Source organism: Mauremys reevesii, linkage group 21 (genome assembly GCF_016161935.1).
Source record: "Mauremys reevesii isolate NIE-2019 linkage group 21, ASM1616193v1, whole genome shotgun sequence".
Classification (NCBI taxonomy): Eukaryota; Metazoa; Chordata; order Testudines; family Geoemydidae; genus Mauremys; species Mauremys reevesii.
The window spans coordinates 11,552,665-11,565,213 of NC_052643.1; the positions used below are offsets into that span (position 1 = coordinate 11,552,665).

Below are 12,549 nucleotides of genomic sequence, written 5' to 3' on the forward strand. Positions count from 1 at the left end.
CAGGACCTAACTGCATCTACACCAGGCATTAGGTGTGAAAAATCCACATCCCTCAAGTGCCGTAGCTACGTCACCCTAAGTTAAGTGTAGCCCAGGCCTCGGAGGCAGTGGATTCTACTCCTGTCTCTGTCGTCACTAGCAACGCGTTCGACTCAGAGGCAGTAAGATCAAAGCCCCCTACGATGGCAAACAGACGTTAACCCCAGAAAGAGCTCACAGCCTTACGCAGGCACATGTGACATACAGGACAGTTCAAATACCCGAGTGTGTACAGAAATTTACAGCGCCTAGCACAGCGGGGTCCTGGCCCACAACTAGGGCTCCTAAGAGCTACGGGAATAAAATAAATAAATAAATAGGAAGAAGGCGGCCGTCCGGAGCGATTTGGAGGAGTTTAAGGGTGCTCTGCACATGGGACGTGGGAGATTCTTCCAGTGTATAGGGGAAAGTGCATAAAGCCTAGGGAATGTGGAACAGGCTGCTGGAAATGCTAGATGATTGTATTATTATTATTATTTAAATCCACAACTGGTTTCCAGGCCACCAGCCCTAACTGCCTGCAGACCTTTGAGGAGACATTTCCCTCCTGCTCTGTGTCATCACACACCAGAAGCAAATTCAGCCCTTGCACTGAAACTCGCAAGCAATAGTTATGCCATGAAGGTAACCTATTTTAAAGGCGCCTAGGATACTCTTCCATCCTCCAGGTGAACCCAGTACCTCCAGCATTTCAGGCAGAGTGTGCAGACCCTTCTCCTCCTCATCAGAGCCATCCGAGTCATCAAAGTTCAGCAGGGAACGGTCGTTTTCTTGCAAGAACTTGTAAAATTCAGGATCTCGTTCCTTCAGCCGTGAGAGTTGGTCTTTGTGCTCGGTTGCCTTTCCTTTCTTCACTTTCCTGATTTGGCGGGGGGAGGAGGGGGGGAATCAGAAGAATTAAGACCTGGTTATTTATCCAGAGTGGAAAGTAAGTTAGGAATTGTACAAGCAAACGAATCTAAGCTGTTCACAAAAGCCCTGACTCTAAAATGTACATGCTTAAATGCTGTCATAAATAAGGTTGGCTTTCCTGAATGAGGGCCACAGTGCACGGGATTCTGGGAATCTTTCATTGCTTGCTCTGGGAGAAAACCCATTGGATTTAGTTAAAATAAGTGGCCATTCACATCTTTTGCTGACATCCTTTGTTCAGGAAGGCGCTTCCAAATTGCACAGGGAAGCTTTAAAAAAGCTGTCTTTGGAATCTGCAAGGGAACACATCACTTTGGAAACTTGGCAAAGACACAGGCCATAAGATCATATCACCTTATAATACAACCCAGGTATGACGCTCTGTACCTCAAGGGAGCACCCTACACCCCCAGGTTCATCTTTATAAAATGATGTTGTGGTATCCAATGCAAAGTTTGTCATGTCGGGTGTTTTCGGAAGGCTCGTGATACACTGAGCATGGTTGTTATAGTAATTGTTACAGTGATGTTACAGGTTATAATTTCATGTATATAGTTATGAAACTGAAAATGTATCAAAGCAAGCCCAAGCAAAAACTCTCCAAGAACAGAGAGGCAGTTCACACCTCATCAGGGCAGGTATGGGACAAATCCAGCCCAGCCTCACAGGAACAAAGGTCGCTGGCCTACGCAGCGACAAAAGAATTTGTTAGGCTCTCCAGTGAGTCACCCCCACTTCCTTTGGTCAGTATGGAACCACAATGAGGTAAAGCTTACCAGACTCTGGGGGGCGGGGGGAAACGTTGCAGCGGCGGCAAAGGACATGATAAAAGGGAGAGACATTTGCCATGTGCGCGCTCTCTCTCCCCCACACCGACATCTACAGACACCACACGCTGATTAAAGGGGAGAGCCTGGCTGAAGAGCAACCAGCCAGCCTGTGGTGAGAAGTATGTAAGTTTGTAAGGACACCGAAAGTGTTAAGATCAGCTTAGAATGCGTTTTGCTTTTATTTCATTTGACCAAATCCGACTTGTTGTGCTTTGATTTAAAATCACCTAAAATCTATCTTTATAGTTAATAAATCTGTTTATTCTACCTGAAACAGTGTGTTTGGTTTGAAATGTGTCAGAGAACCGCCTTGGGATAAGCCTGGTACATATCAATTTCTTTGTTAAACTGACAAACTAATATAAACTTGCAGTGGGCGTAACTGGACACTGCAAGACAGAGGTGCCTAGGGTTGTGTCTGGGACTGGAGAGATTGGCTAGTGTCATTCAGTTGCACAATCCAAGGAGCAGCTGACGTGCCAGAGGCTGTGCGTGAACAGCCCAGGGGTGGGGGTTCTTACAGCAGAGCAGGGTAAGGCTGGCTCTCAGAGTTAAGGATTGGAGCTACCTAGCAGATCACTGGTCTGGATAACACCAAAGGGGAACGTCACACCAGGTAAAAACACCTTTTAAAAAAGCTGTCGTGGGGAAAACAATTTGTGAAATGTGACATTTAAAAGCAACTTAAATAAATTCCAGCAACTTTTCAGTGAAAAGTGAGTACGACGGCAATCTGACCTCAGCTAGCTCTAGTTCTACAACCCTCCTGACATTCTGCTAATGGAGAGGCAATGTTCTAGGGTGCCAGTGAGAACAGCCAAAAGTCCACGCCAGATTTTCCAACCAAGTTTAAAGGCCCATTAATTCCTCACATAGTACCAAGCCTGGGGGCCCAGCAACAATAGTTGCTCCCTAATCCAGTTCAGATTTGTAGCATAAACAAGACTTTACTGCGTCCCTCAGCCAGACTACAATCCCAGGACATGTACCCACCAATTAGGGGATATGCTTAAAACATGGCTAGATCCTTTCCACACTTATAGCTAGAACAAACCAATTTAGGAAAATCAGTTCAGGGGTCAAGGATGCTGTCACTGAGCCCCTGGATTCTATTACCGTTGTCACGTAGATGGACACAAAGAACTGCTTCAGCATGGATTAAACAAAGCTCTGTGTAGATTGGAGCAGAGGGTTTTGGGGCTGAGTGCTTTTGGCTTTGCCACTGGTCTGCTGGGTGGCTCTGGGCAAGTCACACCTCTCTGTGCCTCAATTTGCCCACCCGTACAATAGGGACAATGCTACTGGCCTCTTCTATAAAGCACTTTGAGATCTACTGATGAAGAGGGCTATGTAAGAGCTGGATATTATTGTTTTCATTTTGGGGACAAAGCACCAGTGTCTCAGGCTTTTTTAAGATGATGTGCTTAGAACTGACAAACTTTTTAAGGTGGGTCAGTGGAATGGAAGAATCATAGACTATCAGGGTTGGAAGGGACCTCAGAAGGTATCTAGTCCAACCCCCTGCTCAAAGCAGGACCAATCCCCAACTAAATCATCCCACCCAGGGCTTTGTCAAGCCTGTCCTTAAAAACCTCTAAGGAAGGAGATTCCACCACCTCCCTAGGTAACTCATTCCAGTGCTTCACCACCCTCCTAGTGAAAAAGTTTTTCCTAATACACCTTAAATGACTGTTCACATTTCCCCAATCAACAAGGAGCCACACTTACTTTTCTGCAGTTTTAACTTTGAGTGGCTTCTTCTTTCCTCCTGCCTGCCCAGTCTGGCTTTGTTTCCCGTTAGCAGGCTCTTCCACAAGCTCTGATGTCTCCTCCTCTGAGTCACCATCAACTTCTGACTCAAATCCGGAAGTTAAAAATTCATCAACACTCAGCTCCGCCAGTTTTCTAGTTCCAGAGGGAGAAGACAAGCGAGGGAGGCAGAGGAGAGGATTCAGGGTTTTAAATTAAGCTGATTTGATGCTCATATCATACAGCACTCCTGCCCATCCCCACCCCGCAACCAAAAAAAGAATATGTACTCTGCATAATCCGAAGTATTTACCAGAAAAAAACAGCCATCTCAATAGTTAATGTAAGATCTCACTATTCCAAATTTTACTCATGCAGTGGGTTCACAGGCTTCACCTGGACTATTCATAAGGGTTGCAAAATATCTGACCCAAGAAAAGATACGGTCCCTTTAGTCTAGGAGATGTGTGTTTCTGAACAGTAGCAGAGCAGACATTCCCAATAAACCACCTTTTGTTGAAACTGCAGTAATGACTGACTACCTGATCCAGTAGGTACAAGGTTACACACAAATCACAGTATGTTACACCCCAGAAATCATTTAGAGAGTGCAGGAAGCTCTTACAACCCCAAAGACCACCTGCTTTCTGTTTTGTAGCTGGCCAAAAGCTCTTTAATTTAAAGCCTTTTCACATTTTATTTCAACCAGGAAGAGGAATTATAAGATGAACAGCCTGTTGACTTAATGACTAGTTTATAACAGCAGACTTTTTAAAAAGTTAACGGCACAAGTCTCCTTTGCAGCCCATGCCACGTGCTGTTTTGCAAAACGTGCAGAAATACCGTAACTTGTTAAGGATAAGAAGGGATAAATATCTTCCTAATCGCTGCTCACTTTTCAGGGGACATCACCTTAAGAAATTCCAGTTTGAAGAGAGGCGATTGGATACAAATTTAAACTTCCCCACGCTGTGTTTGCACAGGTCATGGCCCTGATCTGTGACTGGTGGCCCCAGGGCCCTATCACAATAGATATTATTATTGCTAATAAATCATGCCAGTATGCAATATTCATAAGCGGTGCCCCCAGCTCCAGGCTCTCAGTGACCCCAGCCCAGAAGCAAATAAAACCTGCTATGCACATTGCACTTTTCACCCCAAACATCTTACTAACTGATACAGAAATCTCAGCTGGATCCCAAGCTGAGCACCCACAAACTGCAGGGATGGTCCCCATCCAACTCCGAGTTTTGCAGTTAGGCCCTGAGGGGGCTTCATCCAGCCCCCCAGCTCTGGACACCCCTTCCCTGGCCCAAAACCTGGCTAGGAACTATAAATGCAAACATCACTCTTCCCCTCCCCCAGCACAGGCCCTTTCACACACACACATGCCCGCACGCCCGCCCTACACTGCCTAAGGGGGCAGCCGGGAAGAGGGGGTTCTCCCTTATGGGGCACCCCTCCCCCCAACGCCCCCTCCCCAGAGGGGAGTCCCTGGCTAGTGCATTGTGCAAACTCCATTGGGGTTAGAGCAGCTAGAGAGAAGCCCCCTCCAGCCACTGCGGGTGCTAGCCCATGGGGGGGGGGGGGGCTAAGCAGGAATATTTTGGAAGCCCCCCCCAGCCAGTGCGGGTGCTAGCCCATGCGGGGGAGGGGGCTAAGCAGGAATATTTTGGAAGCCCCCCCCAGCCAATGCGGGTGCTAGCCCATGCGGGGGAGGGGGCTAAGCAGGAATATTTTGGAAGCCCCCCTCCAGCCAGTGCGGGTGCTAGCCCATGGGGGGGGCTAAGCAGGAATATTTTGGAAGCCCCCCCCCAGCCAGTGCGGGTGCTAGCCCATGGGGGGGGGCTACGCAGGAATATTTTGGAAGCCCCCCCCAGCCAGTGCGGGTGCTAGCCCATGGGGGGGGGCTAAGCAGGAATATTTTGGAAGCCCCCCCAACACATACTAATAATTAATAGCCCCCCCCCAGCTGCTCGGGGCTCTAAACAACCCCTCGGCTCCTGCCCAGTGCGGGCTCTCAGCCCACCCCCGCAGAGCCAGCGCAAGCTGAACCCCCCGCGCACGTGCCTGCGACCCCTGGGCCCCGCGCCTCCAGCTGGGAGCCGAGCGGGCCCGCCCGCGCGCCGCACTCACCTCCTGCCTCCAGCCGCCATGGCGCTGCAACGTGCGGCCCGGCGCCCGGCCTCTCCCACAATGCAGCGGCCAAGGGGGAGGATTGATTCCTTGGCTCACGAAGGTGAGCGTGCAGAATAAGTCACGCGGTAGGGCGGATGAAAACAGCTGCGGTGGCAGGAGTAATCTAGGAGTCGGGGGTGGGGGGGAAGCTCTCTCCCGCTCTCTGTTAAACTCAGGAGGAACAACAGAAGGACCATACTGGGTCAGATCACTGCTCCATCTAGCCCAGCGGTCGGGGCCAGATGCTTTAGAGAGAATGAACAGAACAGGGAATTTTTTCGGTGATCCAGCCTCCGTCATCCACTCCCAGCTTCTGGCAGCCAGCCAGGCCAGGTCTATACTAGGAAATTAAGTCAGTAGAACTATGTTGCTCAGGCATGTGAAAAATCCACACCCCTGAGCTAGGCAGGTAAATTGGCCCTAGTGTAGACAGCGCTATGTCCATGGGAGGGCTTCTCCCGTTAAGTCTCTCATGGAGGTGGAATATCTATGCTGATGGCAGCATCTTCACCAGTGCAGTGTTTTTAGTGTAGACATACACTAAGAGACTTAGGGACACCCAGAACATGGGGTTGCCTCCCTGACAATCTTGGCTAATTGCCATTGATGCATCTCTCCGCCACAGAACAAGGACTGATTGAACCTGGAGATATGCTCGCTTTTTGAGCTCTGAGTCTCTGCTGATAGAGTGTCAAGTATCAGGGGGTAGCCGTGATCGTCTGTATCCACAAAAGCAACAAGGAGTCCGGTGGCACCTTAAAGACCAACAGATTTATTATGCCCAAATAAATCTGTTAGACTTTAAGGTGCCACCGGACTCCTTGTTGTTTCTACTGATATAGAGACTGAGATTTCAGTCTTAAACAGCAAACACCAAACCTTGAAGCACATTGCTTTTTAGAGATATCAGGTGATAGGCCAGATTTGCATAAGTGACTAGTGATTTAGGGTGTGTGGGTGCCCAGCCTGAAACTCCTCCTAGGGGCCTGGTGGTCAGCACTTTCTGAAAATCAGGCCTCTTTAAAGTGCCTCAAATTGGGCACCCAAGTAACAAATTACTTTGGAAAATGTTGACTTGATCTTTATAGAACTCTCTCTCTGATATCTCTGGGTATCAATCACCATATCTGCACAAAGAGATCTATTCTATTCTATTCTACATAGGTTCTTACACACTGAGCAACTTTCACTCACATGTGGTTCCTTCTCTCTTACCCTCTACTTAGGGGAGAATAGTGTACAATGGAGTGGGTTTTTTTGGTAGGAAGGTGAGTTTTTTAAAAGTGCTCAGAGCAAACATGTTTCAAGATTGAATATTTATAATTTAATACCAAACTACTATCTATCTCACACTTTCTACAACACATATAGTTTAATATTTAATGTATGTTCTTGACTATTAAAATTTCTCTCTCACACCTATTTTATAATGCTAACATCTATTTCGCTCTGTATTTACAGACACATATATAAAGATTGCAATACTGCAAGAACTTACTCATATGAATCCCTTAGGCAGCAATTCAGGTGAGTCTGTTGGATTCAATGGGGCTCTGCAGAGTCTGTCCCTCATTGTGAAGGGGGTTGTGATGTGTCTGTTGCAATGGGACACTTTCAAATCTCACCCCTTTGTTAAAAGAATCGCCCTCATCCAACCTGTTCCCAGTTTGCCAGCCCTGATATTAATTATTTTAGAGGATTTTTTTTTCTTTAAAGAACGTGCCGCTTTTCTATTAGGATTTTTAGTAACGCTGACCGACGTCTCCAACACAGCAATGAAAAGGAACTTCTGGAGTCAGACCATACAGCCCTGCTATATAGGGTTGCAATTCAGGAGCAGGCGGCGACTTTACACGGAAAGAGCTGTTATTGCTCCAGACACAGCTTAGAAAGGTGCATGGGGAGAAAAGGAAGCCCCTTTGTGACATAGGCAAAGGGGAGGGGGGATTTGAACCCATGAACTGAGTGCAACTATGGCTTAGCTAAGCCATTGGGATACCGTCCTGTCTGAACAAGCCAGCGCTGCTAGCTCCTAGCCCCCCGCAAGTTTCACTTGGGTGAGTGTAATCTGGGAAAGGGTCTTTATTATTTTTTGCACGGAAGGGGAGCGAGACATCGGGGACCGAGCAATGGGGAGGGAGATTTAAGGTGGACTCACTGCAGAGCCACACATCCTTGTTGCAGTCTCCTGTCTCCATCATGCATGCAGCCTGTGTCCTGCGATTAACTCCTTTTGCAGGGTGATGCGGTAGAGTGCAATGCAACCCCCCTGTCTGCTAGGGTTCCCCTCCCCCCCAGCCCCCCATTATCTTGCATTGCAACAGAGCCGGACCATCAGTCACTTTTGCAGACCGTTGTTTCTCTGATGCTGGAGCAGTTGCGGCTGTGGGATAAGCGTCAGCCAAGGCGAGGGCTGGTGTGGAGCCTGCAAGGCTGAGCTCTGGTGGGCGAGGCGGAGGGACAGACCCTGATTTCTTGCTAATCTGCCCGTTATCGAACGAGCGGCTCTGCTTGGCGGGGTTATTTCAGGTGACTTCCTTGTGGAGCGCTGCAGCTTTCAGACCTGGCGTGGTTCAACTCGGGACTTGCTGGATTTTAAGTCCTGTGTATATTGAATATATTGCATGTTTGCAAAAGCCTGGGGGGGGGGGAAGCGAGCCGGGGGGAGGGTCAATGGCAGTTTAAAATTCCCCTGTCCCCCCCAGACTCCAGTGGCTAAAAGCCTGCAGTGCTGCACCCTCCAGGAGACCGGCTTTTTAAGGAGGAACTCCCACGAGCAGGGGCACCTTCCGCCTCTTTCCCACCGTGAAGCTGCCCGTGCCCCCCTGGGATGGTTACGGGCCCCCCCGGCAGCACACCACGCGCCTCACGCCCCGTGCTGTGACTGTGCTTCTAAACGAGGGGGCAAACGTGTCGTGCCCAACTCTCTGCTGGGGAAGTAGGCGGAGCGGCCTTAAAAGTCTTGCCTGCACCTGGTTGGTTTACATTTGCGTCAGTTTCAGCCCTGTAGAAATTTGGGGGGCTCAGGACAAAGGAATCGGGAGCGGGAGGCCCCCGGACCATCTTAAACCTGCTGCCTCCCGTTGCACGGCTTGGAGCGAGAGAGGGGCTGCTGGGTGGTCCTGAAGAATTAGCAGCGAGGGACAGCACACGCACACACACAGCATCTTCCTAGGAGACCCGGGCGCTAGAGCTTAGTTATGAGCCATCTCCCTGCACCTATATCTGTAAGTATGACCGAGCAAAGAGAGTCTATGAAGGTGGGAAAGGGGAATGTAAAAAAAAAAATAATCCAAAGCATCCTCTTCCCCTACCGTGCATTTCTGCCCCTCATATTCTGTTAGCAGCAACAGCATTATTTTTTTTAAAGCAGGCATAGTGTCACAATTTCTCCTTGAGAAGTTGTGCCCTGCCTTACTACTGTCATCAATTCTGGTTGCAAAACTGAGCTGTGTGCCAAGTGGGATGATTTTTTTTTTCTGAATTGTATAAGTGGGAGCGCGCCTTCCCATAGCACTGCAGAAATTAGGGCCATATATAGCTTCTGATGAACCAGGCACTTTCTCCTGGCTAGCGGGGGAGTCTCTAGTGAATTTGCTGTGTGTGTGATGTCCCTCGCAAAGGATTGTTTTTTTTACCCTAGGACTGATATAGCAAAAATATGTAACTTCCACACCAGAAAGCTAGTGAATTTGTTTGCAAGTTGATAGAGGGTTGGGATTACATATGGAGTGCCCTAAGGTAACATGATGCCTTTTGTACAGTGAAATGTTGTAAGGACACATTGAAAATTAAGTTCTGATTAAACCTGCCTTTGTGTCTCTTACTTACTACCAACAGGACCCTAACACTTACGCTTTGGGGGTTAAAATCCATTTTAATCCCCTGTGTATAGCTGATCCAGGCAAGTTATTTTAAAAAGTCCTGGGTTTTAAATAGCTGATCTGCTTTGGCAGTCTCTGATTGCTGTCTGTCAGTATCGCAGTGCCTTTCTCTGTGCTGCTATGGTTAAGCATCTCAGTCCTAAATAGGACTTATTTTTCCATCATTTTTATATAACTCATTAAAAAAATACCCTGAGCTGAAGCCTCATGAGATTTGGGGGCGCAGAGGGGAAGTTTTCAACTTTCTAGGTGTTCTTACAATTCCATTCATGTTAACTCTACAATGTGAGAGATGAAATCTGCCATCATGTTAGTCTTGATATTCCCCACTGTGCCAAGCAGTTGAAACAGCAAAGGTAGGAGTACTGCTGAGGGGAGACCCTCCAAGCCCGATCAGTTGCACCAAAGAGGATTTTCCTGTTCCCCTGCTGTGGCTGCCTTTGAGGTGGAGAGAATCTCCCGCTGCCGCTGTAGCAGCTGTGACATCTATACTGGCGGAACCAGTCCCAAGTAGCGGGCGGTCTGATTCATCCAGACTGCCTCAGCTCGCTAACCGAGTAGAGCATCCCTTCTCCGAGGAGCTGTCGGCTTTCAGATAAGGTCGGCGGAACCCAAGCTGTTCTCGAGGGAGCTGGAGGGAAGAAATGCACAATAGCTGCTGGATGGCCTTGCTCACCAAGGTGTGGGGTTGACAGACGGTATGGCAGTCAGCCACTTGCAAAATAGACCTGTATCCTTTCTGGCAGGTTACGGCCAGTGCAGAAACTGTGGGCCCACTTTGATCATTCATGCCTCTCCGATGAGAAATAATCTGCCAGCTGCTCTTGAGTGGTGGATAGATCCTTCCACAAGAAACCATCTCTGAGCATCAACAATTGCTGCTAGGGAAAGACACGGTTGTGGCTGAATTGCTCTGCTTGGATTTCGTGGGTTGCCTGTGATCTCCACCCATCTGGCTACGGAATGGAGACAATGGATATTGGTGGGTGACATTCCCTTCTAGTCATGGACACAGCTAAAACGTCCATGTTGATTTGATATGATCTATCCACCACTTCCACCCTTGATGTCTGCAAGGTGTTGGCTCGCCTGTGTAGTCTATTGAGGGTGGGCAGAATGACCTTTCAATGGGTCTGTGATGTCCTGGAAGGAAGTGATGGACAACTGCTGCTCCTCTCTAAAGGTTCTTGCATGTAGGCTCCCATGAATTTCCCTCCCTCGTGCATATGAAGTAACATGGAGAGGCTGTGAAATACTTTTGGGCTGCTTTGTCCATGTATTGGTGACACCAGGCTCTGTCTCTGTCACTGAATGCAGATTCTAAGATATTATTCCTGTCCCGATTTCTGACCAAACCATGAAGCCAGGTGACAGCAAAGTGGGTATGACTTACTCCTGGTCAGGAACTGGCAGGGAAAGTCATTTGGAGCGGGCAGAAGTGGTGCCTGCACCCTCTGTTTGGGGATCTATGTTTGTAGTCCATGGGTCCTACTGGAGCTGGTATTGCTTTGAGAGCACAGGAATACTAATGGCCCATCGTGCTCTGCATCACTGTTGGCTGCTGGGGGCCGCAAGTCTCCTCTCTGCACCGGCCCTTACTACAAACACCCATTGCTACATTCATTTAAAGGGGGGCGTAATTCAGTGGAGGAGGGTGCTGAGGCTTCTGAACTAGTGGAGCAGCTTTGGGGATTTTTTTGTGTTGCTGAAAATGGTTCATGAATATTTCTACCATGCCCAGGAAAGTGTAAAAACTCCTTATATCCTGGCTGGTGAGTGATCCGTGACCGGCAAAAGATTTCTGGGATAGATAGCTCTGTCACACAGCCTCCTGTGTAAATGATATATCTTTTTGTCATCACAACAGCTCAGGAAAAGACCATTTTAGCATCTCTCTCTTTTTAAAGGCCTAGCTTGGTACCCCAGACTGTGATGCTCAGAAGGAACCCATGGCTGTCCATTTTCCCCGCTTAATTTTGTCCTCCACCTTGGGGAGCTGGGAGTGAAGCTGGGCGTCGGAAGATCTGGGTTCTATTCCTTGCTGAGCTGCTGTGTGACCTTGGGTGAGTCACTTCAGTTCCCTGGCCCTCTCTTTCTCCTCCCACCTGTCATTTGTCGTGTCTGTTTTGTTTGTAAAGCTCTTTGGGGTTGGGACTGCCTGTGTCTGTGCAGCACCCAGGGCGATGGGGCAGCTGGGGCGGCTGGAATACAAAAAACAAATATTTTAAACTAAAGCTAATGCTTCCTCTGGCTCATGGGAAAGATAGTCCCAGCAGAGGCAGGGGAGGACTGTGCACGAGCCTCAGCTTGGCTGTAGTGAAGCTACTGTCCTCAGTGTTATTATGCAAGGACAGCATAATCCTAGAGCCAACACCACACTGCGTCCCTTGGACAGAAGTGAAGGAAAGACAGGACCACTGAAAGCAGCCGAGTAGGCCCTCTGCCTACCCTAATGCTCCCCTGTGCCTTCCAATGGATGGACTCCTGCTGCCTCCAGGCAGGTGCACAGGGTTGGGTAAAAATACTCCCACTCTGACCCTTCCAGTGCAGGGGGAAGCAGAACTTGGACCTCTGGGTTTGTACATTCATCAGCATGTCCTGTTATTTGACAGCCTGTGTGTTGGGTACGTTGACATTTCATAAAGAGGTAGAGAGAAAAGGTTTAGTTTAATTTCTGGGCCTTTAACGGGTTGGTTTGATGTTGAACATTATGAGTCAGATCTTCAAAAGACCTCAGCCCCCAATGTGCTCCCCGTAGGCTGAGCCCTTCGGAAAATCTGGCCCCAAGAGTCCACTGTTACAGGATTAGCCCTAAGCTTGCAACTGCATCCATGCAGGTGGATGTCTGCATGAGCCTCAGGACTCCCATGTGGACATAGTTGTAATAATAATACCCAGCACTTCACAAAAGAGAGCAGTATCATTATCCCCATTTTACAGAGGGGAAACCGAGGCAC

The 12,549-nt window shown here is 48.6% G+C and overlaps 2 protein-coding genes across 5 annotated transcripts in view; one reads left to right on the forward strand and one right to left on the reverse strand.

Moving 5' to 3' along the window:
* NOC2L (NOC2 like nucleolar associated transcriptional repressor) overlaps window positions 1-5,791 on the reverse strand; it is an 80,911-nt gene extending 75,120 nt beyond the window's left edge. The window contains exons 1-3 of the mRNA XM_039509268.1: window positions 5,667-5,791; window positions 3,510-3,686; window positions 721-898 (exon numbers count right to left, since the gene is read on the reverse strand). Coding sequence (XP_039365202.1) covers window positions 721-898; window positions 3,510-3,686; window positions 5,667-5,686 — 375 coding nt within the window. The 5' untranslated portion in view covers window positions 5,687-5,791. The remainder of the gene's footprint in view (window positions 1-720; window positions 899-3,509; window positions 3,687-5,666) is intronic.
* Window positions 5,792-7,604: 1,813 nt separating this feature from the next.
* KLHL17 (kelch like family member 17) overlaps window positions 7,605-12,549 on the forward strand; it is a 36,396-nt gene continuing 31,451 nt past the window's right edge. Inside the window, exons 1-2 of one of the 4 annotated variants that reach the window (XM_039509403.1) lie at window positions 8,748-8,935; window positions 11,500-11,655. The gene's annotated coding sequence lies outside the window, so the exon portion shown is untranslated. Of the gene's footprint in view, window positions 7,766-8,747; window positions 8,936-10,461; window positions 10,575-11,499; window positions 11,656-12,549 lie in introns of those variants that run through there. The other 3 variants (XM_039509402.1, XM_039509401.1, XM_039509404.1) reach the window with 3 other exon arrangements.